This window comes from Mytilus trossulus, chromosome 2 (genome assembly GCF_036588685.1).
Source record: "Mytilus trossulus isolate FHL-02 chromosome 2, PNRI_Mtr1.1.1.hap1, whole genome shotgun sequence".
Lineage (NCBI taxonomy): Eukaryota > Metazoa > Mollusca > Bivalvia > Mytilida > Mytilidae > Mytilus > Mytilus trossulus.
The window spans coordinates 53,746,521-53,769,924 of record NC_086374.1 but is presented as its reverse complement, the minus strand read 5'-3'; the positions used below and the strand labels follow the sequence as shown (position 1 = coordinate 53,769,924).

General features: G+C 36.7%; 1 protein-coding gene across 2 annotated transcripts; it reads right to left on the bottom strand.

Annotated features, from left to right (window-relative positions):
- Positions 1-16,426: 16,426 nt before the first annotated feature.
- Positions 16,427-22,408, bottom strand: LOC134707569 (uncharacterized). Of its 2 annotated transcripts, none has more exons than XM_063567454.1 (4): positions 22,209-22,408; positions 20,126-20,554; positions 18,295-18,460; positions 16,427-17,661 (listed from the first exon to the last, which is right to left on the bottom strand). In XM_063567454.1, exons 1-4 carry the CDS (start codon positions 22,209-22,211, stop codon positions 16,811-16,813), a joined length of 1,449 nt encoding a protein of 482 aa, XP_063423524.1. In that variant the 5' UTR covers positions 22,212-22,408; the 3' UTR covers positions 16,427-16,810. The 2 variants fall into 2 exon arrangements, with proteins under 2 accessions (XP_063423524.1, XP_063423525.1); XM_063567455.1 differs by lacking the exon at positions 22,209-22,408 and adding an exon at positions 22,019-22,081.
- Positions 22,409-23,404: the final 996 nt, after the last annotated feature.

Genomic DNA, 23,404 nt, shown 5'->3' with positions numbered 1-23,404 from the left:
AGATTGTCACTTTTCAGCTAAAAAAATGTCAAAATGTTAGGACAAAGGGCACAGGGTAATGGTGAGAGCCCCCTGATCTCTCAATCTTTCTAATATTATGTAGATATTAAGTTAATAGGTAGATACCAACGTGACAAAATGAATTTGGGTGCACTTCCTGTCTTCCATGTTTACGGAGCGCCCAAAGTGCCAGTTGGATATTCAAAATATATAGCGAAAACCTACCCGAGACTGCTTAAATGAGGCTGAGACCCCACTGGTCTTTCAATGTCCATTATATTCCACCAAGTCATTGACTCTGTATATATGAAGATTGTAATAGAAGGATTTTCCAGAAAAACGTCACCTTCAATATCTACGGAGGGCTTAGATTGTCACTTTTTAGCTAAAAAATGTCAAAATGTTAGGACAAAGGGCACAGGGTAATGATGAAAGCCCCCTGATCCCTCAATCTTTAAAATATTAGGTAGATATTTAGTCAATATGTAGATACCAACGTGACAAAAATGAATTTGTGTACACTTCCTGTCTTCCATGTTTACGGAGCGCACAAAGGGCCAGTTGGATATTCAAAATATATAGCGAAAACCTACCCGATACCGCTTAAATGAGGTTGAGACCCCCCTAATCTTTCAATGTCCATAAAATTCAATAAAATCATTGAATCTGTATATATTAAGGTTGTAACGGAAGGATTTTCCAGAAAAATGTCATCTTCAATTTCTACGGAGGGCTTAGATTGTCACTTTTCAGCTAAAAAAATGTCAAAATGTTAGGACAAAGGGCACAGGGTAATGGTGAGAGCCCCCTGATCTCTCAATCTTTCTAATATTATGTAGATATTAAGTCAATAGGTAGATACCAACGTGACAAAATGAATTTGGGTACACTTCCTGTCTTCAATGTTTACGGAGCGCCCAAAGTGCCAGTTGGATATTCAAAATATATAGCGAAAACCTACCCGAGACCGCTTAAATGAGTGTGAGACCCCCCTGGTCTTTCAATGTCCATAAAATTTAATTAAATCATAGACTCTGTATATATAAAGGTTGTATTAGAAGGATTTCCCAGAATATTGTCATCTTCAATATCTACGGAGGGCTTAGATTGTCACTTTTCAGCTAAAAAATGTCAAAATGTTAAAACAAAAGGCACAGGGTAATGGTGAGAGCCCTCTGATCTCTCAATCTTTCTAATATTATGTAGATATTTAGTCAATAGGTAGATACAAACGCGACAAAAATGAATTTGGGCACAATTCCTGTCTTCCATGTTTACGGAGCGCCCAAAGTGCCAGTTGGATATTCAAAATATATAGCGAAAACCTACTCGAGACCGCTTAAATGAGGCTGAGACCCCACTGGTCTTTCAATGTCCATTATATTCCACCAAGTCATTGACTCTGTATATATGAAGATTGTAATAGAAGGATTTTCCAGAAAAACGTCACCTTCAATATCTACGGAGGGCTTAGATTGTCACTTTTTAGCTAAAAAATGTCAAAATGTTAGGACAAAGGGCACAGGGTAATGATGAAAGCCCCCTGATCCCTCAATCTTTAAAATATTAGGTAGATATTTAGTCAATATGTAGATACCAACGTGACAAAAATGAATTTGTGTACACTTCCTGTCTTCCATGTTTACGGAGCGCACAAAGGGCCAGTTGGATATTCAAAATATATAGCGAAAACCTACCCGATACCGCTTAAATGAGGTTGAGACCCCCCTAATCTTTCAATGTCCATAAAATTCAATAAAATCATTGAATCTGTATATATTAAGGTTGTAACGGAAGGATTTTCCAGAAAAATGTCATCTTCAATTTCTACGGAGGGCTTAGATTGTCACTTTTCAGCTAAAAAAATGTCAAAATGTTAGGACAAAGGGCACAGGGTAATGGTGAGAGCCCCCTGATCTCTCAATCTTTCTAATATTATGTAGATATTAAGTCAATAGGTAGATACCAACGTGACAAAATGAATTTGGGTACACTTCCTGTCTTCAATGTTTACGGAGCGCCCAAAGTGCCAGTTGGATATTCAAAATATATAGCGAAAACCTACCCGAGACCGCTTAAATGAGTGTGAGACCCCCCTGGTCTTTCAATGTCCATAAAATTTAATTAAATCATAGACTCTGTATATATAAAGGTTGTATTAGAAGGATTTCCCAGAATATTGTCATCTTCAATATCTACGGAGGGCTTAGATTGTCACTTTTCAGCTAAAAAATGTCAAAATGTTAAAACAAAAGGCACAGGGTAATGGTGAGAGCCCTCTGATCTCTCAATCTTTCTAATATTATGTAGATATTTAGTCAATAGGTAGATACAAACGCGACAAAAATGAATTTGGGCACAATTCCTGTCTTCCATGTTTACGGAGCGCCCAAAGTGCCAGTTGGATATTCAAAATATATAGCGAAAACCTACTCGAGACCGCTTATATGAGGTTGAGACCCCCTGGTCTTTCAATCTCCATTATATTCCACCAAGTCATTGACTCTGTATATATGAAGATTGTAATAGAAGGATTTTCCAGAAAAACGTCACCTTCAATATCTACGGAGGGCTTAGATTGTCACTTTTTAGCTAAAAAATGTCAAAATGTTAGGACAAAGGGCACAGGGTAATGATGAAAGCCCCCTGATCCCTCAATCTTTAAAATATTAGGTAGATATTTAGTCAATATGTAGATACCAACGTGACAAAAATGAATTTGTGTACACTTCCTGTCTTCCATGTTTACGGAGCGCACAAAGGGCCAGTTGGATATTCAAAATATATAGCGAAAACCTACCCGATACCGCTTAAATGAGGTTGAGACCCCCCTAATCTTTCAATGTCCATAAAATTCAATAAAATCATTGAATCTGTATATATTAAGGTTGTAACGGAAGGATTTTCCAGAAAAATGTCCTCTTCAATTTCTACGGAGGGCTTAGATTGTCACTTTTCAGCTAAAAAAATGTCAAAATGTTAGGACAAAGGGCACAGGGTAATGGTGAGAGCCCCCCTGATCTCTCAATCTTTCTAATATTATGTAGATATTAAGTCAATAGGTAGATACCAACGTGACAAAATGAATTTGGGTACACTTCCTGTCTTCCATGTTTACGGAGCGCCCAAAGTGCCAGTTGGATATTCAAAATATATAGCGAAAACCTACCCGAGACTGCTTAAATGAGGCTGAGACCCCACTGGTCTTTCAATGTCCATAAAATTCAACCAAATCATTGACTCTGTATATATAAAGGTTGTAAAAGAAGAATTTTCCAGAAAAAACGTCATCTTCAATATCTATGGAGGGCTTAGATTGTCACTTTTCAGCTAAAAAATGTCAAAATGTTAGGACAAAGGGCACAGGGTAATGGTGAGAGCCCCCTGATCTCTCAATCTTTCTTATATTATGCAGATATTTAGTCAATAGGTAGACACATACGTGACAAAAATGAATTTGGGTACACTTCCTGTCTTCTATGTTTACGGAGCGCCCAAAGTGCCAGTTGGATATTCAAAATATATAGCGAAAACTTACCTGAGGCCGCTTAAATGGGGTTGAGACCCCACTGGTCTTTCAATGTCCATTATATTCAATCAAACCATAGATTCTATATATATATAGAGAGAGATTGTATTAAAAGGGGAATGTTCTTGAACGGACTGTTTGCTCCAGATCAGATTAGACCAGAATCCCTAGTAGAATCGAGGACCTTGTTTCAGGTACAAACTGTCACCATAGGTTGAAGTTAGCCTGGCGGGGAAAGATAAACAGACCTTTACCACGCACCTTCACACAGCTCACACAACCACCCCTTTTGATGTAAAATCCAGGTCCAAATGTATTGTTGGCGGCTAATTCACACAGGCAACTTAGGGCTCCAACATCTCATGCTGGCATAATTGTGTTCGCCAACATAGGAAGGGCTCGCATTGCCCTTCCCGCTAACATGGATAGGAATCCACTTTCTTTTTGAATGTTTTTCTTCAATTGGGTAGTGCTTATTATAAGAGACATACCACTAGAACCTTTTTGTAGGAGCTTGGTGATCTTTTCGATCTGTCGCGTGTTCACCTTGCAGGTTTGTGTGGGATAAACGAATGGTGACAGGGCTGCTCTCTGTAATTTATTAGCTTGACCTTTTATCAAGTTCAAACCGTATTTTGATAGACTATTCATTCATACCTCACGAAGATGAAAGCGGATGGTGAGATGTTCACTGCGGAGATTGATATGATTGCCGTCTTGATCGGTGAGGTATGTCTGCATGCGATTGATGGTTGTCAAGGTCACGGGTAAGTACGCCATGTTTTTGTTGTGTTTGAATGATCTTTACCCCGGGATCGATTGCGAGGGAAAAGCTGTAGATAGTGGACTGTTGGGTGCCGTTTACGTAGCTTCCATTGGTGATGCCACTGTTCACCAGGATGCTGTTGATGCTTCTGATACTAACAATACATTGACCCTCTTTGTAACCATTTGTTGCCCGATCAAATGTTTGAGTTGTCGCTTAAATTCCAATATGGTGTTCTATTCCATAAATTGTAGTTAGGGGAGGGGGTGAACCGGGTAAGAATGCGACTATCGTTTCCAGAGACAAGGATGAAAACCATCTTTTTGAGTCTGTGTTGTCGATGATTTGCTGCAACAGTGTGGTGTCCATTTATTTATTAAAACACGACGTTCAACGTATGACCGTCCGATTCGAACTGGAGGACTCCTACGGAGATTGCAAGTGCAAATGCTTGTTGCTTGTTGGCGGCAACATTACGCTTGAATTCCGCTCGAATCTGGTGGTCCACTCGGACTGATGACTTACATCGATGACGAACAGCGGCTATAGGTCAATGAAATCAGAGGGGTTGACACCTCCGTTACTGAGGAGGGTGTCAATATTGTAGAATTTCTTTCTGAAGTCTATTGCCTCCTTGAACACTCTGGCGACCTTGTTTTGTGAAGAACCGGCATTCAAGTCGACGGCTGAGTAGCGTTCAGCTTTAAGGGTGACATGGATATTTTGCAATCGACAGTGGTTGAACACGGTAGCATTGTGGGTTTTATCATTATCTCTGTCGGTTTAATTGGGAAGGCATTGATGATATATCTAGGTTTTTCGTGACCACTATTGGCAGCTAGGCGGCAGTTAAACTGTGAGGCTTGGGAATGGCTATGAAATCGCACTGTCTCATGCGAAATCCACAGTGGATCTTGGATTAATTCTGGATGTTTTTTTACAGTTGCATGTTGTTTTCGTCTGCAAGAGTGACGTGGGGGAGGAACCAAGAGATCTTAATCAGGATTATGTTTGCCACGTTATTGACGGCGGCTGCCCTAAGAATGGTATTTGCATCTGAATTGCGAACGAGTGGGTGTTCGTGCCTGAACCCGTACACTATTTTGTTGTAATCATCCCAAAATACGTTTCAGGGGGATGGCAAACAAGTACGATCCTTTGTTGGTGGGCTTGGTGATAATGTATCCATGGCAGGCTGCAAATCCAGTGTTCTCAGCCTCGGCATTGGTGGAAGAATCCTTATGCCACAGTTGGTTGAGACCCTACGATTTAGAGAAGTCGTCGGGGAAGGTTAACATTCCCAGCATAGTAGTGGCGATGCCGGGGTCGTTAATGTGTTCAATCTGCTGGCCGGAAAGTCGATAACAGATTGCTTTGAAGAGATACATGATACCATTGTGAATGAGATTAACGTCTGCATATGCAGTGCCGTCGTGCTTAATTTTGAAGTCGCCCTTCTACCAAGAGATAACGCTCGGTTGGGTGGAGGAACAGGTCCTGCAATGTTGATGCGGATCTCCGCTCCAGAGTAGGTAAGTTGGGCGCCGGGTTAAGGTTCGAATTCGTGAACCTGGTATTAATATTTTTGAAGACTTTCATCGAAGGTCAACCCTTCTGTGATTGTAAGGATGTCAAACATTATGTATTTATTTATAGCTTTGGAGGAAGTCGTGAATGGTAGCGATTCCTCGACCAGAGATGAGATTGTTTAACTGGGTTTGGTTGTGGGGCTTACTGCGTTTAACACTGAGCTGTTGATTGGGCTTGCTGCGTTGGACACTGGGTTTTCGAGGGCGGTTCACTTTGTCAACGTCATGTTTGACGACTTTGGCTACCACCTTTTCAACTCCTATCATGGCTGCATAGGTGGCAGCGCTCATAGCCTTACTTTCCAAGGTCTTGGCAGTAAAGGAGATGAACATGCGACCAGCGATAACGGCGATAGTGTCAAACAAACTTCTACCAGCAAAACCTTTCTTAATTCTTAACATTTATTTACAGAATATTACGATAGAGTTGCTTATATTCTTTGATGCTGATGTGTTCACCTTTCTACATGGCATCGAGGATCGCCACAGTTTCGTTGCGCACACCATTGTTTCCAGCACAGTAGGCAGCGTTGCAGCGATAGAGGAGCTGGTCAAAATCGGAGGGTAGAGATACGGTTTGAAGTCGGCTACAATGCTTATCTTGCTTTAGATGTGCGACACAATATTCGTCCACTTGTAACTCTTTATCGCCTTCGGGTTCTTGAGAGGGTTAATTACCTTGATACATGGCACCGGAACTGTTCAGGATCTTTTGATAGTCGACAAGTTCTTAAAAACTTCGGGCTCGAACGATTCTGGTTTCTTTTTCACCATGAGTTCCCAGAGGTCAAGGGTTCCTTTGTACCTCACACCTTCCACGAAAATATCATCGCCGTCAGAAGTAACTGGTTAGCTTCCGATGAAGATACCATCGTTTTTAGTTCGCGATCCAAAGGTGTGGTATGCGGAAGGATTGTTACTGAGCTGCAAACACTGCTGTGCTCGAGGTCCGAGGATGGTGTCTGTATGTGGTGCAATGGGTAGTGGGTAGTCACACGGTGGAGGAGGGAGGGCTGTCACTGCTGCAGGAATGTATTAGATCGTTTTGGTGATCGGTGAAGCTGCCTCTCGCTGAGCCTCAACCACAGGCTTAACACATTGGAAGGGTCCCGGTTGAGTCCAATCTTCGGGAGGCGATGCTGCATGTTACTGGCTTGAATCTTCCGCTTGATCTCTTGCAACTCCCTTGCGAGCGCCTCACACTGTTTAGGGTCTGTAATCATTATAAACGTCATTTATTTATAGCGTTGTCGTGAACTCCCCTAAGCGATGGTTTGAACACCTCTAAGCGTTTGTTTGAACGCCCCTAGGCGTTGGTTTGAACAGTGGTACCTTTCCTGAAACCATAGACATTACCCGGCTACGTCCACTTGTATTTTGTCCATCTGATGAGTTAAGCCTTTTTTAACTGATGATGATAGTTCGTTCTTATGTTGTACTGTTATACCACTGTCCCAGGTTAGGGGAGGGTTGGAATCCCGCTAACGTTTTAACCCCGCCACATTATTTATGTATGTGCCTGTCCCAAGTCAGGAGCCTGTAATTCAGTGGTTGTCGTTTGTTTATGCGTTACATACGTATTTGTTTTTCGTTCATTTTTTTACATAAATAAGGCCGTTAGTTTTCTCTTTTGAATAGTTTTACATTGTCTTATCGGGGCTTTTTATAGCTGACTATGCGGTATGGACATGTGGCTCATTGTTGAATGCCGTACCTTGACCTATAGTTGCTAATGTTCGTGTCATTTTGGTCTTTTGTGGATAGTTGTCTCATTGGTAATCAAACCCCATCTTCTTGTTTATATACACCCCAAGGGTGACTGGGGTATAGAAATATGGCAACTTGGTCTTCTCCCGACCGACAGCGAAACGCTTGCCGAAGTGGGCGTCCTTTTGGCTGTGTGGGATGTATCAATTTCGCAGTCACGTCCGGTCAGAAGGGGGACGTTATATCCGATGCCTCGTTTAAAGAGAGTGTCACACTCTTTGCACGTTAAGAACCCTTGCAACAACTCTTTGAGTGGTCCGTAGGTGGCCTGTTGCACGGCAAAATTTCTGTCCCTATCCAATATACCATCATTTTCCAGTGGCAGTCCAAATTTCTCCGACCATCATCCCAGATGGCCTCTATTGTATCAACCTACCTATTGCATTTATTGTGAACTTGTTCTCGTCCTGAATATGCATGAAATATTTGCCACTGGACGTTAAGCAACCAACAATCAATCAATCAATCTTGTTTATATATATCTATCAAAAGGGGAAAAAACACATGCATTTCTGCTCGTTTTTCCATAAAATTGAATTGGAAAGATCGATCAATAAATCTTTGTTGATAAACACTACAATAATTTATGGACCTATGGGTGTTACGGATAGGAAAATACGGACTGTCAAACAAATAAATGCCATATAAAACATGCTAAAAACAATATAAATGTTAATATAATCCCATAAAGAAGGCTATATTATTCTTTAATTATCTAAAAATCTATTGTATTGTACAAAAACTTTCATATTTAAAAAATTCACCATGACCATAATGCGAAACTAAACTTCTAACTGTGTATTTCTATCTTATAGTTTTTGGTGTCAACCTTATCTGTAAATCAAAGCACTCAAAGTCCGCTTACACCACCAAAGGGACTCTCATCGAGTGGGTGTTGTTGACAAAGGTCATCTAGTATGTCCCTTTTTTGGGCAGCTCGATCTTGACTGTCTTGTGGATGACGCAACACTCTTTGTTGGTGTCCAGGACTTCCTTGCTATAAAAGTGGGTCAAGCACCTGTAGCCTTCGATCAGCAGTAAGTTGAGTTCTCTCTCCCGTTGTTCACCAACGTTTGAAATGCGCAGCGGGTATACTTCACTATCATCTTTCTAAATACATTAACCGCCAGGATGGAATTGGCTTTCTCAAATTTATTAATATCCTTAAGGCTAACCAGATTGAGCTCTGTGTAACCCTGTCTGTTTGTTTTGGGTCTACCTCGTTATGGTGCAAGGTCAAAATATTAAAGTATGGCCCACTTGAAACACTCCTCGTCGTTATTTTTCACATTGATTACAGCCTTCTTGGCTTTGATCCACGCCGGCTAATTAATATACCCATCGGTCGGTGTTTGTTAATATTGACTTGAAGTTTTACAATTGCCTTCGATGTCCAGCCACTTTTTTCAGAGGTCCACTGTGCAATCTTTTCTCCGATCTTTTCATCCGTCTCCTCGAGTGTTTCAAGCAAGTCCGTGCACGTGGTTGAAGTGAAAATCTAGTTTCCCTAGTATAAGAATCCCACGTTCTCATCATCCATCTTACCTGTTGGGTTAATCTTCACAGTGCAGCATCACATTGACTTTCTATCCTTTCAATGCCCAATCGTCTATAACTTCCATCCTTGACATTCGAGGGATCTCAAGGAAGATCTGCACATCTATGTCAATAATGGGGGTCATCTTTCAGTTAGTAAATACATCTTTAAAGACTTTCTTCAGTGGATGTACCTCAATTTTATCCCCAATGGCTTTCCTATCTTCTCTGATCTTTTCCTGTAACATCTCCAGTAGTCGATCTTTCGACATCCTTTTAACCCCTCTCAACCCATGCTGTTTGGCCTTGGTGATAATATCCTTCCTCGTATAGGGTTGGGACAACGCTCAAATAATGTTGGTCTTCGTTCCGATCAACTTAACCAACTGATCTTTCCTCATCTGGGAGTACTATCGGAGGTGGTTCATTTTGATAATACCTCTCAGGGCTTTGACGTTTTCAACAACTAATTCCAGCTAATTTTAGCTATTGGATCCATGTCTTTATCCTAACAATCCAAATTAAAATCAATTTAGGTAATCCAAAACCACTATCCACAATTCAATGGTTTTTAGACCCGGTTTTTGATCTTTCTATCCTATCGTCCATTTACAAAACTATAAAATTCGTGGTAATAATACCCGGTGCGCTCGGTTTTTTCATCCAAAAGCTCATAATTTGCAGAGCTCAATTGGTCTCTCTCTTTGCCAAGACTGTGGTCAGCTGCTTGTTTAATCTCTCACAACCTCAAGTGGGGAAAGTTGCCCCTTCCAACATCAGGTTATAATTTTTGTCTACCTTTTAACTAAATCTTTGCTTAATATTAGAAAGACTGAGAGATTATGGGGGGTTTCACCATTCCCCTGTGCCCTTTGTCCTAAAATTTTGATAGCTTTTAACTGAAAAGTGACAATATAAGCCCTCCATAGATATCGAATATGACAATATTCTGGGAAATCCTTCTAATACAACCTTTATATACAGAGTCTGTGATTTAATTAAATTTTATGGACATTGAAAGACCAGGGGGGTCTCACACTCATTTAAGCGGTCTCAGGTAGGTTTTCACTGTATATTTTGAATATCCAACTGGAACTTTGGGCGCTCCGTAAACATGAAAGACAGGAAGTGTACCCAAATTCCTTTTAGTCACGTTTGTATCTACCTATTGACTGAATGTCTGCTTACTATTAGGCTGATTGAAAGATCAGGGGGCTATCACCATTGCCCTGTGCCCTTTGTCCTAAAATTTTGATAATTTTTAACTGAAAAGTGACAATATAAGCCCTCCATAGATATCGAATATGACAATATTTTGGGAAATCCTTCTAATACAACCTTTATATATACAGAGTCTATGATTTTATTAAATTTTATGGACATTGAAAGACCAGGGGGTCTCACACTCATTTAAGCGGTCTCAGGTAGGTTTTCACTGTATATTTTGAATATCCAACTGGCACTTTGGGCGCTCCGTAAACATGAAAGACAGGAAGTGTACCCAAATTCCTTTAAGCCACGTTTGTATCTACCTATTGACTAAATGTCTGCTTAATATTAGGCAGATTGAAAGATCAGGGGGCTATCACCATTGCCCTGTGCCCTTTGTCCTAAAATTTTGATAACTTTTTAACTGAAAAGTGACAATATAAGCCCTCCATAGATATCGAATATGACAATATTCTGGGAAATCCTTCTAATACAACCTTTATATATACAGAGTCTATGATTTAATTAAATTTTATGGACATTGAAAGACCAGGGGGTCTCACACTCATTTAAGCGGTCTCAGGTAGGTTTTCACTGTATATTTTGAATATCCAACTGGCACTTTGGGCGCTCCGTAAACATGAAAGACAGGAAGTGTACCCAAATTCCTTTTAGTCACATTTGTATCTATCTATTGACTAAATGTCTGCTTAATATTAGGCAGATTGAAAGATCAGGGGGCTATCACCATTGCCCTGTGCCCTTTGTCCTAAAATTTTGATAATTTTTAACTGAAAAGTGACAATCTAAGCCCTCCATAGATATCGAATATGACAATATTCTGGGAAATCCTTCTAATACAACCTTTATATATACAGAGTCTATGATTTAATTAAATTTTATGGACATTGAAAGACCAGGGGGGTCTCACACTCATTAAGGGGTCTCAGGTAGGTTTTCACTGTATATTTTGAATATCCAACTGGCACTTTGGGCGCTCCGTAAACATGAAAGACAGGAAGTGTACCCTAATTCCTTTTAGTCACGTCTGTATCTACCTATTGACTAAATGTCTGTTTAATATTAGGCAGATTGAAAGATCAGTGGGCTATCACCATTGCCCTGTGCCCTTTGTCCTAAAATTTTGATAATTTTTAACTGAAAAGTGACAATATAAGCCCTCCATAGATATCGAATATGACAATATTCTGGGAAATCCTTCTAATACAACCTTTATATATACAGAGTCTATGATTTAATTAAATTTTATGGACATTGAAAGACCAGGGGGGGTCTCACACTCATTTAAGCGGTCTCAGGTAGGTTTTCACTATCTATAATACTAAAATTACGAGGTCCAATTTGTCAGCCGTCATCACGTTAAAACGACGAATCACAGAATTCAACTTTATATATAACTAATATAGTACAAAGGTGTAGATTAAAAATTACACCACTCCAGGCCCTTTTGTTTTCCACGTAATTAAAATTGCCAATAATTAAGAAGTTCCGGGTCGAGTCCGATACCGATACCAATAGTATCACCTGTTACTTATTACCTTATCCGTACGTTCCGCATCTGACAGGCGCACCACCAAACGGTGTATTCAGGATTAATATGCTATATATACGGGTCATAATAACAAGGTTGACACTACTAAATTGTCAAATTGTTACCTATTGTAGTATTTTAATCAGTAAGACTTTCTAAGATAACAATACGAATACTAAAAATCTGGACTTAAAATAAGGCGTATAGGTACAGTTTTCTATTTGTTAGTGGGCATGACGTAAAACTGTGAAACAAAGAATTTAACTTTATTTATAACTAATATAGGACAATGCTGTTGACTCCATTCCAGGACCTATTGTTTTCCAAATAATAAATATTACCAATAATTGATAAGTTCCAGTTCGACGGGTTCAAACAGAAAGATTTGAAAGCAGAGAAAACTGCCGTGTATCTTACAATCGACACGACTTTATCAGATGACAATACTAATACTAAAATAAGGCTTGCGCATAGTTATATACTTTAATTCAGTCACGGACCCGTGAGATCACGGGTGTGTTCTAGTATATTATATAAAGACAAATATGCAACATAGTAAAGGGTTTATATTCGAGGACAACGAGAACTTACAAGAGCTTGAAGAGGTCATTTTACGATTTCCTACGTATCTTATTAGTCATCTTAACTATGAAAATCATGTTTTTAATGTTATCAAGTATTTCTTTTTTTTAAGATTTTCAACAAAATTTTGAATATCCAACCGACTGCTAGCAGCCGGTTGGATATTGAATATCGAATAACGAACCGGCTGCTAACTTCACATACATGAGAACCACATCAACTGTCAGAGGAACACAAATAACGGAACAAAAGAACCATTACATATAAATTCTTGAAATTGACCCAGACCGCGACTTTAAACTAGGATTTATGACAAACATGATGGGAATGCAGCATTACATCTGTACAATCGTATAGTGCATATTTGAAATAAAACACTCTCATAGCAAAGTTAAACGTTATGAGAAATCAAGATTTACGGTTACCATCACAAATCGGTTGACCTATGCTGGGTGCATGCGAGTCTTAAATCGCAAGAAAAATATAGTTCGCAATCTTAGAGTTAAGAAACTTAGATATATTAATTGTTCTTATTCCTTGTTGTAACATGTTTGGTGAATCAAGAATCGCATGTCAGATGGTGTATATATTGCAAAAAGTAAAATAACAAAAATACCGAATTGCAAGCGAAATACCAAACAAAAAGTCCTTTATAAAATGGCAAAATCAAAAGCTTAATTATATTCAACGAATGGAAAACAAATGTCATATTCCTGAATTGGTACAGGCATTTCCATATGTAGAAAATAGTTGATTAAATTTTGCTTAATAGCTAGCTTAACATCTCACTGTATGACAGTCGCATTGAATTCCATTATATCGATATCAATGTGGGAGCAAAACAAACAAACATAATAGATAAAAACGTCCAAAATTGGGGTACAACAGTCAATGTTGTAATAATTTCTTAATAACTAAAAAAAAAAAAAAAATACTGTTTCATTTAGAAATCTAAGAAACAAAAAATGGCTTATTGATAAAATACATAAAGCAAAAGTGAAAGACAATTATTCAAAATTAACCATAGCACAATAACACATTGGCGGGATGAGTATAAGCACCGAGCCACGTCATAGCTAGGTATATAATTCTGTAAAAGCTAAAAAATATAAAAGGACAAAACCAGACGAATGAAGCCATGTCTGTGATTTCTTTTTAGACAGGCGGTTACCTTCTCGATACAACTAGCTTCGCTCCGTTAAAAACTGATGCGATATCCACAAGATTTTTCTATTGGTTTGTACATTAAAAATGGATGCCTGTTAATCTTTTTTTAACAGCTAGGGGACGATAACGAATTGTAGACAACAGGAACCGTATGTTTACTACTATTAGAACTGGTTGATCCATACGATGTATCTTTGTCCAAACTAACTATGGACATTTTTACCACGTGTTAGATTGTGATTTGTCATTACGCCGTCTGATCTTTTTATTACCGAACGTGACTTATTCCCGATTGTGACTGTTTTGCTGAGTGTGAATTCGCATTGCTATAAGACGTGTCACGGTACTTTTCCATCCCAAATTCATTTATTTATTTTTGATGTTATATTTGTTATTGTCATCTGATTTTGTCACATGTTTTAACGTTTGTAGTTGTAAATCTTTTTTTTCTTTGGTGTTGTAATCGTATGTTATGGTAAAGATGATGAATCATCCAGTTCATTTATTACAGTTTAGTTTGGATCAACGAAAAATGTACACGATATATTTGGTTTACAGTTTGATTCAGAAGAAACACCGACATAGCTAGATAATACAATTAATTTTCTAATTACTACTACAACTTGATATTAATTAGATATCTAATTAGTATTGTAATTTTCACTGTTATCAATAAATGTAAGATAAGTCATACACATATAATCTTGAATTTCATCAAAATTCTTTCTTAAATTTGGAAACTCGTTTTAGAAATTCGAATGTGTCTTCACTTTGGACTTTGTGCGTTGCACTGGCTTTGGCTAACACGGCTGTGTATTTTTGTAATGTATCCGTTTTTATTATGTAGCTAGTCACCACTTCAGTTAAATAATGTATATCTATTAGGGGACGACCATTTGATATTCTGGGGGCAGGGGCAGGAGAATTTGATTTGGAATGCTTGTTTAATTTTGTAAACAAAGAGGACAGGCTATCTTTTTTTTCACAATTATATTTATAATTTTCAAAAACATACAATTTTAAAATTATTTGTTTATTATAAAGAATACATGTATAGCCAAGTTATTATGTACCATTTAATCAGAATTAGTGATCATGCTCTGCAGAAATGAATTCCTTTTTATTCTAAACTGCATATAGATGTATTGCATACATACACAGTATTAAAGTTTGGTTGTATCTAACATTTTAAAAAGTATTGGGAAACCTGAATTTTTTAAAAGGTTCTTGGAGCCACTGAAGGCCCAAGAAGCTATAGAACAAATGATGCAAAATCATGCTCGCTGGGTGTTCCCCAGACCCTTTTTTAATCTGAGAATGCAAGTTATGTTTTAATAATTTTTTTAAATTATTTTGGTCTTACAGCAAAATGTATAGATTCAGTGCAAGACTTAAGTTTCTAGGGACAACATAAAAAGACCAATATGAGTGATAAAGCAAAAATGTTATTTACATAGCTAAGTCTGTGTCTTCCGTTTTTTTAAACCCATGATCAAGTTAATAACAAAATTACTAAATTACAAAAGGAATGCAGCACTACAAAATACAGAAGGGCAATCAATGAACAAAAGACAAAAAATAAGAAACATTGAAAAATCAGGGGCTACATCTGAGGGAGAATAGAACTTGCTTCTTGCAAGGCACTCGTCATGAACACAATTTGATATGGTTTTGAAATTTCCTACATGAGGCATTTGTCTCAATGTAGTTACGGCCCTGTAGTAAAAGTGAGATTGTGTTCCTGAGAAAATATACCTCAAGTTAAATGAAACCATTTTTTAGAAATTTCAAGTATATTTAAATAATATATATATTTTTATTATTAAAAGAATCTGGTGCAATCTCATACTTTCGATTAGACCAGCTGAGTTATTTATTTTCAATACATTGCAAGTCGGGTAATTTATTTTAAAACTACCACAGAACAAACTATTTATATTTGTGATTATCAAGGCTGCGTTATTTATTTTCAAAATCCTCCTGTCCCCCCTCAGAATATCAAATGGTCGTCCGCTTATATAGCCGTTTAAAAAAAATTACTGTTTGCAAAATATGAATTATTCTAAATAATAAGGATGTTCTTGTCTCAGGCGGACAACCTTGGTCGTATTGTTACAACTTTTTGGAGCTTTTGGTCATCGGTAATCTTCAACTTTGTACTATTTTTAACCTTGTACATTTTGTTGGCTATTTTATGTTTTTTTCTCTGTCCTATATTTTCTCCCATTTATTTCTATTGTAGTCCTGTCATGTAATGTTGTCATTTTAATGTTATAATTGACATTGCCATTAAAGCGGGAGGTTTGGCATATAAAAAAACCAGGTTCAACCCACCATTTTTATCTTAAAATGTCCTGTACCAAGTCAGGTAAATTGCCATTGTTATACCATAGTTCGTTTCTGTGTATGTTACATTTTGATGGTGTCTTTCTGGTGTGTCGAAGTTCTTTTATATTTGATACGTTTCCCTCAGTTTTAGTTTGTAACCTGGATTTGTTTTTTCTCTATCGATTTATGAATTTCGAACAGCGGTATACTACTGTTGCCTTTAATTATGTCGTAAGTGTTTGACGTTGACGTATACTAGTTACCATTACTCCTAAGTATGAACGTTTATTTTATCTGATGTCAGAAGAAAATATGACTTACAAGGGTTAACGAATTATTTGATAAAATTTAAGATTTTTTTTTATCCCAAGCTGCAAAATTTTCAATCTTCAAAACTCCGTTACAATTTAAAAATTTGAGATACGTTCTATTGAAAATTAGATTTAAATATAAGTCTTTAAAATCACTGATATAAAGGTGTCGAACAAAATACAAAATAGAAAATTAAAACAAAATAGACAAATTTGAGGCTCAAATATTCTGCTTCGAATGAAATCTTTGCACTTTTAAGATACTGTGAATGAAGGTGTTTCCATTTTATGGCTATTTTCCTAACTCCAACTTGTCATATTGTTTATTGTAACTACTTTCTGCAACAGGATTGATTTTCAGTGCGTAAAATCCCGAAAACACTGAGTTTTCACATACAATATGTTCCTTGTTTATTGTTGACTACTTCCAATCAAAAGGTTTGCCATTGTTGAACATTTCCAACTTCTTTTTTTTCAGTCCTCAAAATGAACCCCGTTTTTCTCACCACTACTTTCTTTCTCATCATCAGACTTTTCACAATCATCATTATCAGGTTTAGCTTCCTCGCATCCGGAATAAGATAGTAAAGATTCGGGGTTGTTTGTTATACAAGTAATTAATCGTTTGATCTCGTCCTTGTTAAACTTTAATATTTGAGCATCGCTTTCAATAAAAATGTTTTGCTTTTGTAAAAAGAAATTCGGGAACGTATTAAGATTTAGTTGTGTCTGTATTGTTTTAAGCACGGCTAAAAACCAATCCTGCTTTTGTTGGAATTTCCCAAGATTTTTTCGGTACTGAAAAAATACAGCATGGTTTATGACTCGATTTGTCACTCCATGAAGGCAAACAACGTGTTCTTCTTTTATCGCATTGATTAGCACAATTATATCTTCAAATAGTCTTTTTGGTTTCAAAGTATTTAAGAAACCAAACGATCTATCTTCCAGTTGCCCAATGTGTACTCCCCAGCTTATTTCAATGGATGGACTACATCTCGATTTGCTGCACCATTTTTCAAGTCTTGCTTCCAGAAACAAAATCTCCTCACCTTCTTTTATTCCATTATGCACCTCCTGAATAAACTTTGATTGGTCGTCAGTGTATGGTCGTCTGCTCGGGATCGGTGCGTTTATGTTTAACTGTTTCGGTACTTCTGTTAGAGAAAAACAAGGAACCAGATTGATTTTGTAATTCTCTTGAGGATCAAAACCAATTATATGCACCCACACGGTACCGTCTTCAGCCAAACTTGTTTCCAGGAACGCAAGTTTCTGTGTTCTTTTGTTTTCCACTTCAAGTTTTTCACAAGACTTTATCAACCCTGAAATATCAAATATTGACTTCTAAGATATAACGAAAAATAAATATCTACTTGATTAAAAACATGAGAATGGAAATGGGGAATTTGTCAAAAAGACAACAATCCGATTAAAGAGCAGGAAACAGCCTTAGTCAACCAATGTGTCTTCAACACAGCAAGAAAATCCCGAACCCGTAGACAGTCTTATTGTAAATTTTGGTATTAAGCTTCTGATTAAAAATATATGCTTTATTTAAAGTCAGTTCAAAACTAGTCCTGATCCGACATCTGTTTTTACTTTACATAATTTAAAAATACAAAGCCACGACGTTAGATCACCTACCCTCACTTTCTATTTGAAAACGGATATACCTGAAAATTGTTTAGGTTGCAAACTTCAGAAAGTGACAATAGGAAAACATACCAACATTATAGTTGTTAATTTCTGTGTCATTTTGGTCTTTTGTGATGAGTTGTCTCATTGGCAATCATACCACATCTTTGATTTTTTAGTCTTTACAATTGTGAAGAAACAATCTATTTTGACTTTTCTGAATTTTTCTGAATTTTATTATTCAGCTAAAAAAATAGCAACATAATCTCCAAGGACATTTTAAAAGGTAAATAAGTCCAAAGAAATATATATCAACTCACCTCTATTGAACCATTGAAGAACAAAGTCAGGTCGTAAAACTCCATTGGCATCGAGACAATGTCCCCATTCATTAACAATATTCAACCGTTCTTCTTTTGTAGTTTTCTTGTTTATTTGAACCAGCATTCGATGGGAAGGCAGATCCCCCGGAGATTTGTAGGCTACCTTTAAGAGATATGGAAACACATTTTGTCTGTTCATAAATAAATTTATATGAGAAGCGCCATCATATATATTTTTTTTTAGTTTTTTGTTGAAGGGGTGTATACTAATAAGTGCCCATCCACGCCCACTCTGTGTTTTGTGTTCTTTCTATTTGTATCCATCTGATGAGTTAAGCCTTTATTAGCTGATTGTTATAGTTAGTTCTTATGTTGTACTGGTACACCACTGTCGCAGGGAGGGTTGTCGCCTTCGTGATAGCTTTACCTCGCCATATGATGTATGTAAAATTGAGAATGGAAATGGGGAATGTGTCAAAGAGACAACAACCCGACCGTAGAAAAAAAAACAACAGCAGAAGGTCACCAACAGGTCTTCAATGTAGCGAGAAATTCCCGCTCCCGGAGGCGTCCTTCAGCTGGCCCCTAAACAAATATATACTAGTTCAGTGATAATGAACGCCATATTGTACACAAGAAACTAAAATTAAAATAATACAAGACTAACAAAGGCCAGAGGCTCCTGACTTGGGACAGGCGCAAAAATGCGGCGGTGTTAAACATGTTTATGAGATCTCAACCCTCCCCCTATACCTCTAGCCAATGTAGAAAAGTAAACACATAACAATACGCACATTAAAATTCAGTTCAAGAGAAGTCCGAGTCTGGTGCCAGAAGATGTAACCAAAGAAAATAAAAAAAAATGACAATAATAAATATGTGCCTGTCTCAAGCCAGGACACTAATTCAGTTGTTCTTTGTTGCTATGTATCACATTTGTTTTTCGTTCATTATTTGTTCATAAATCAGACCGTTTATTATCTCGTTTGAATTGTTTTACCGTTGTCATGTTAGTGCCGCTTATAGCTGACTATGCGGTATAGGCTTTATGTATCGTTGAAGGCCGTACGGTGACCTACAGTTGGTTTTTTTTCTGTGTCATCTGGTCTCTCGTGGAGAGTTGTCATATTAGCAATCAAACCACATCTTCTTTTCATACATAGCTTCTTCTCAGAAACAGTCTGAAATAGTAAATCTTAATCATGCACAACCGAAAAAAGGAGGCGTGTTCCTTGTTATTTGAGTTATATGTTAAAATAAAGAAAATCAACTTTGGAAATAAAAATAGATTATTCTGAAAAACTGTCCAAAAAAGTTTGTCTAAATCTTGAACAAATGATACTAAGATAATCCTATTCGATTTTTTTTAGCTATCTTAAATATAAAAAACACAAGATATATCTGTTAACGTAAAACACAGATTGACATAAGGCCCTGTGTTTTACCGGGTTAAAATGATAAAATCTGATTAGGCTGGCCAACCATTGACGGCCGTATTATTATATCACATTGAGAAGTACATGCAGGCTTCTGATATTAAAGAAAGACACGTGAAATTAATATTCGTCCGAATGACACGCGTTTCTGAAATATTCTTTCATTAGGTTCGCTCGTTACGATAGAAGGCCAGCCGACAGAATAAACTTCTGAGAGCCTGAAAACCAAAAAGGGTATAAACAGAATTTACTTAGAGATGCATCATGTGTTTCAGTACAAATATTTATTTATTGGATTTTGGGTAAATAGAAATCGATGTGACGTCCTTTAATGAACACTATTACGTAAATTTAAAAAAAAATCATGTACGGAAATTATATTTTATATTTACCATGAATGCGTTCATTCTGATAGGTTTTCTGAGAGGAACCAATCCAACATAAACATTTTTATCTACCGCTCTGAAATCACAGAGATCGGTTTCTCTCTCTGTGTTGCGGATATACATTGGATACAGCCATTCATTTTCAAAAGCTACTGCTACAATGTTTGTTGCTAGGTACAGGGCGCTTTTATATGCCTTTTCTTTTGTTCGAGTGATTGAATTTCTCTTGGTTTGCAAAACTTTTTGTATAAAATCATCGAGTTGTGGTTCGGGACTTTTTGATCGATCCATTCCTTCTATATCGTTGAGATCGATGTCATCTTCTAACCAGGACATCGTTGATGGCGGGTTTCGATAACGATATTTCGGCACCAAATACCCACTACTTCTCACATGTTTGTAAGAGTTGATACTAGTTTCTGAAGAGTGGTTATTCTGCAAAATATTGTTGTCATAAAATTTTACTTAAAAAGTCCAAAGACAGTAGCAAAAACAAATGCAAAGAGCTCAATTTGAAGTTGAGACATATCAAACATTGTCAACACAATTCTTTTTTTTTTATTAGTTTACGATAGACTGACAATACAATTAAGATTAAACTTCAACTGCTTAAGACATAGAATGATAGCTTTTGTCTAGCGAAAATGCCCAAGGAACAAAAGAGAAAATTGCACAATTCACCGATTATTTGTACAAATACAATAAATTATATTTTTTTTCAATACCCCGACATTCGGTATTCCTCGAGTTCCTCGATTCAATCTAGGTTTTGATTGATTACTGGATGGATAAGTGATAAACGTCCAGTGGCAAATAGTATCACGTAAGTGAATAGTATACATTATTATGTCGAGAACATGTTTATGAATCCTGTTTATCTTAATTTTGAACGTGTAAGTTTACTATGATTCCGAGCCGAGCAGTTTTTGCGAATACGAATACTTTATTTTTCATGAAATACATTTACATAGTTAAAGAGCACACATATAAACACTATATCGAAACTTGTGGAGGTTTCCCAATAGCAATCATACCACATCTTCTTAGTCCTTTAACTATGTTACAATTATTACATGTGTGGGTGTGAACAATACATTGAAATTAACTCGGAAGACTGACTTTCACATTTATTACTTCGACTTTACATAACTTTTCTCATATTACGATATTTGACGAGTTAAAGACGTTTATAAACAGTAGATCATATCAGTAGATTTTAGGGTTAACTAACGGCACTGTGGTAAACATTTTTCTTCTTTCAAACTCAAATGTTCTACAACTTATAATGTACTTTGTATTATAGTATGGCGTTTGAGGCACAGAAAAAGGGCAATTCAGACGTTGTCTTCTCTGGGTTACTGAAAAAATGCAACAGGTTCACGACGAAGCAGCAAATATCAATGTTCAAGTTTAAACGACCAAGCCGGGATTTAACCCACACCACAAGATTGCATCGCTATGCAACACGCACAAGAAATCAAATTGATAAACAATTTAGTCGAGATTTAGTCGTTCATCTGTGGTGATAGACTCAAAAGATTGAAAGTTTCAAACGTTGAAACGCAATAAACTCTGGGAAAAAAAAGTCAAATGGGACGTCAAATCACCAAAGGAACGTCTGCATACAAGCATGACATTTAACATTGTTCAAGAGGGAATATAGGGAGCCCAAAGTGGAAAGACCTCCGCATATCCCTTGCCACTTTCGGCTTATGACCGAAAAACACCTTTTTGTTGCAAATGTACCGACTACGCACACTCAAATATCTGGTACAAAAGGATTAGCAATGTTCAGATAAAAACAAATCCTTTCTCAAATACGTGGCCAGTCTACTACTATAATCAGTTTTAAAATCTTCATCATTTTATTATATAAGAGTGTTATAATGATTTTCTTACCTTAAAGTCTGTATGTTAAAGCAGTTAATTTGGAACTAACTTAAATCTATGAAAACCAATATACCTCAATGCAAAGCAATAATTATTTAAGTCAAGTTGCAATATTTATACTTTAAATACTCTTTTATCAGAAAATCGATTGAAGTTGCCTATTTCAAAAAATATGTAAATTTCATATTCAAGCACTTACCATTATTAAATATCTTTCCAATATTTGATCAATAGTTAATTGAAAAATAAAATATTTGCTGCTCCATAATGAATATACAAGAATGTTTGTTTACGCGATGGTTCAGTTTACGTAAAACAGAAGCTCGGTTAGTGGGCCGGATCATTGGTCATCTATAAGTATTGTTGTCTCATTATTTAGTGGATTTAATTATTTTCAACGACAATGTACATTGAAGTAATTAAAAAATAAGTAATAGAAAAGATTGTAAAGGCTTCTATATACTTTAACTAAAGGACAAATTTGATGTATCGAATGGTACAAGAAGAATAAACAGTAATAAATAAACAATTTAAAGACTATAAAATTATAAGATTCGAGAAGTACTTGTATATATCATATCTCTTATTTATTACTTAACAATAATGTATGTTGAATTAAAATACAATACACTTTCCTTTTCAATTTTAAAATAAATTCAATTTAAAAATATCGGCAATTATATATCTTCAATTTAACTCCCCCTAATTGGTTCACGCATAATAAATATTACACGTCAAATATCAATTGAATCGAGCACCGAGTCTAAAGAAGAAATACACATGTACTTTTAAGCAACGGATAAATTTCAAGTAGAGGTTAAACTTGGTCAAAGTCGTCCGGACAGAAATGTGGCAGGATTTTCGAAACTTTGAAGTTACTTAAGTATCAACAATTTACAATTCGGGTTTCAAACGTTTGTATCGCTAAACTGAGTTACTTAAAACATCCACTGTTTTTTTTATAATCGATTGATTTCTGTCTGATTAATGAAAATGATAAATTCTTCTTTTAGAATGCGGATTTAGGGTGAAAAAGGGGGGGGGGGGGCAATGGGAGGGCCTCCTTTGTGGGGGAAATTTGGTTGATTATATAGGGAATCGCTGAAGCGGGCCCCTTCTGATTGCAGTCAGTGTCCCTCTCCCCCTTCCTTTTATGTTGTTTTTTTTTTATCCGCAACTGAGGTTAGATGATTTTTTGGAGAAAGATCTGATCAATTATAACACAAGACAAGGGTAATTCAGCTTTGTTCAGCTTTGTTTGAGTTAAAGCTTCGTTTTATGAAGGCATGCAAAACTGTTACTATATCGGAAGTCCTAGTAATAACTATTTGTATGCACAGTGATTCTTTTAAAAAACAATGTAATTTTATAAAATGACATTGTCACAGTTTTAAG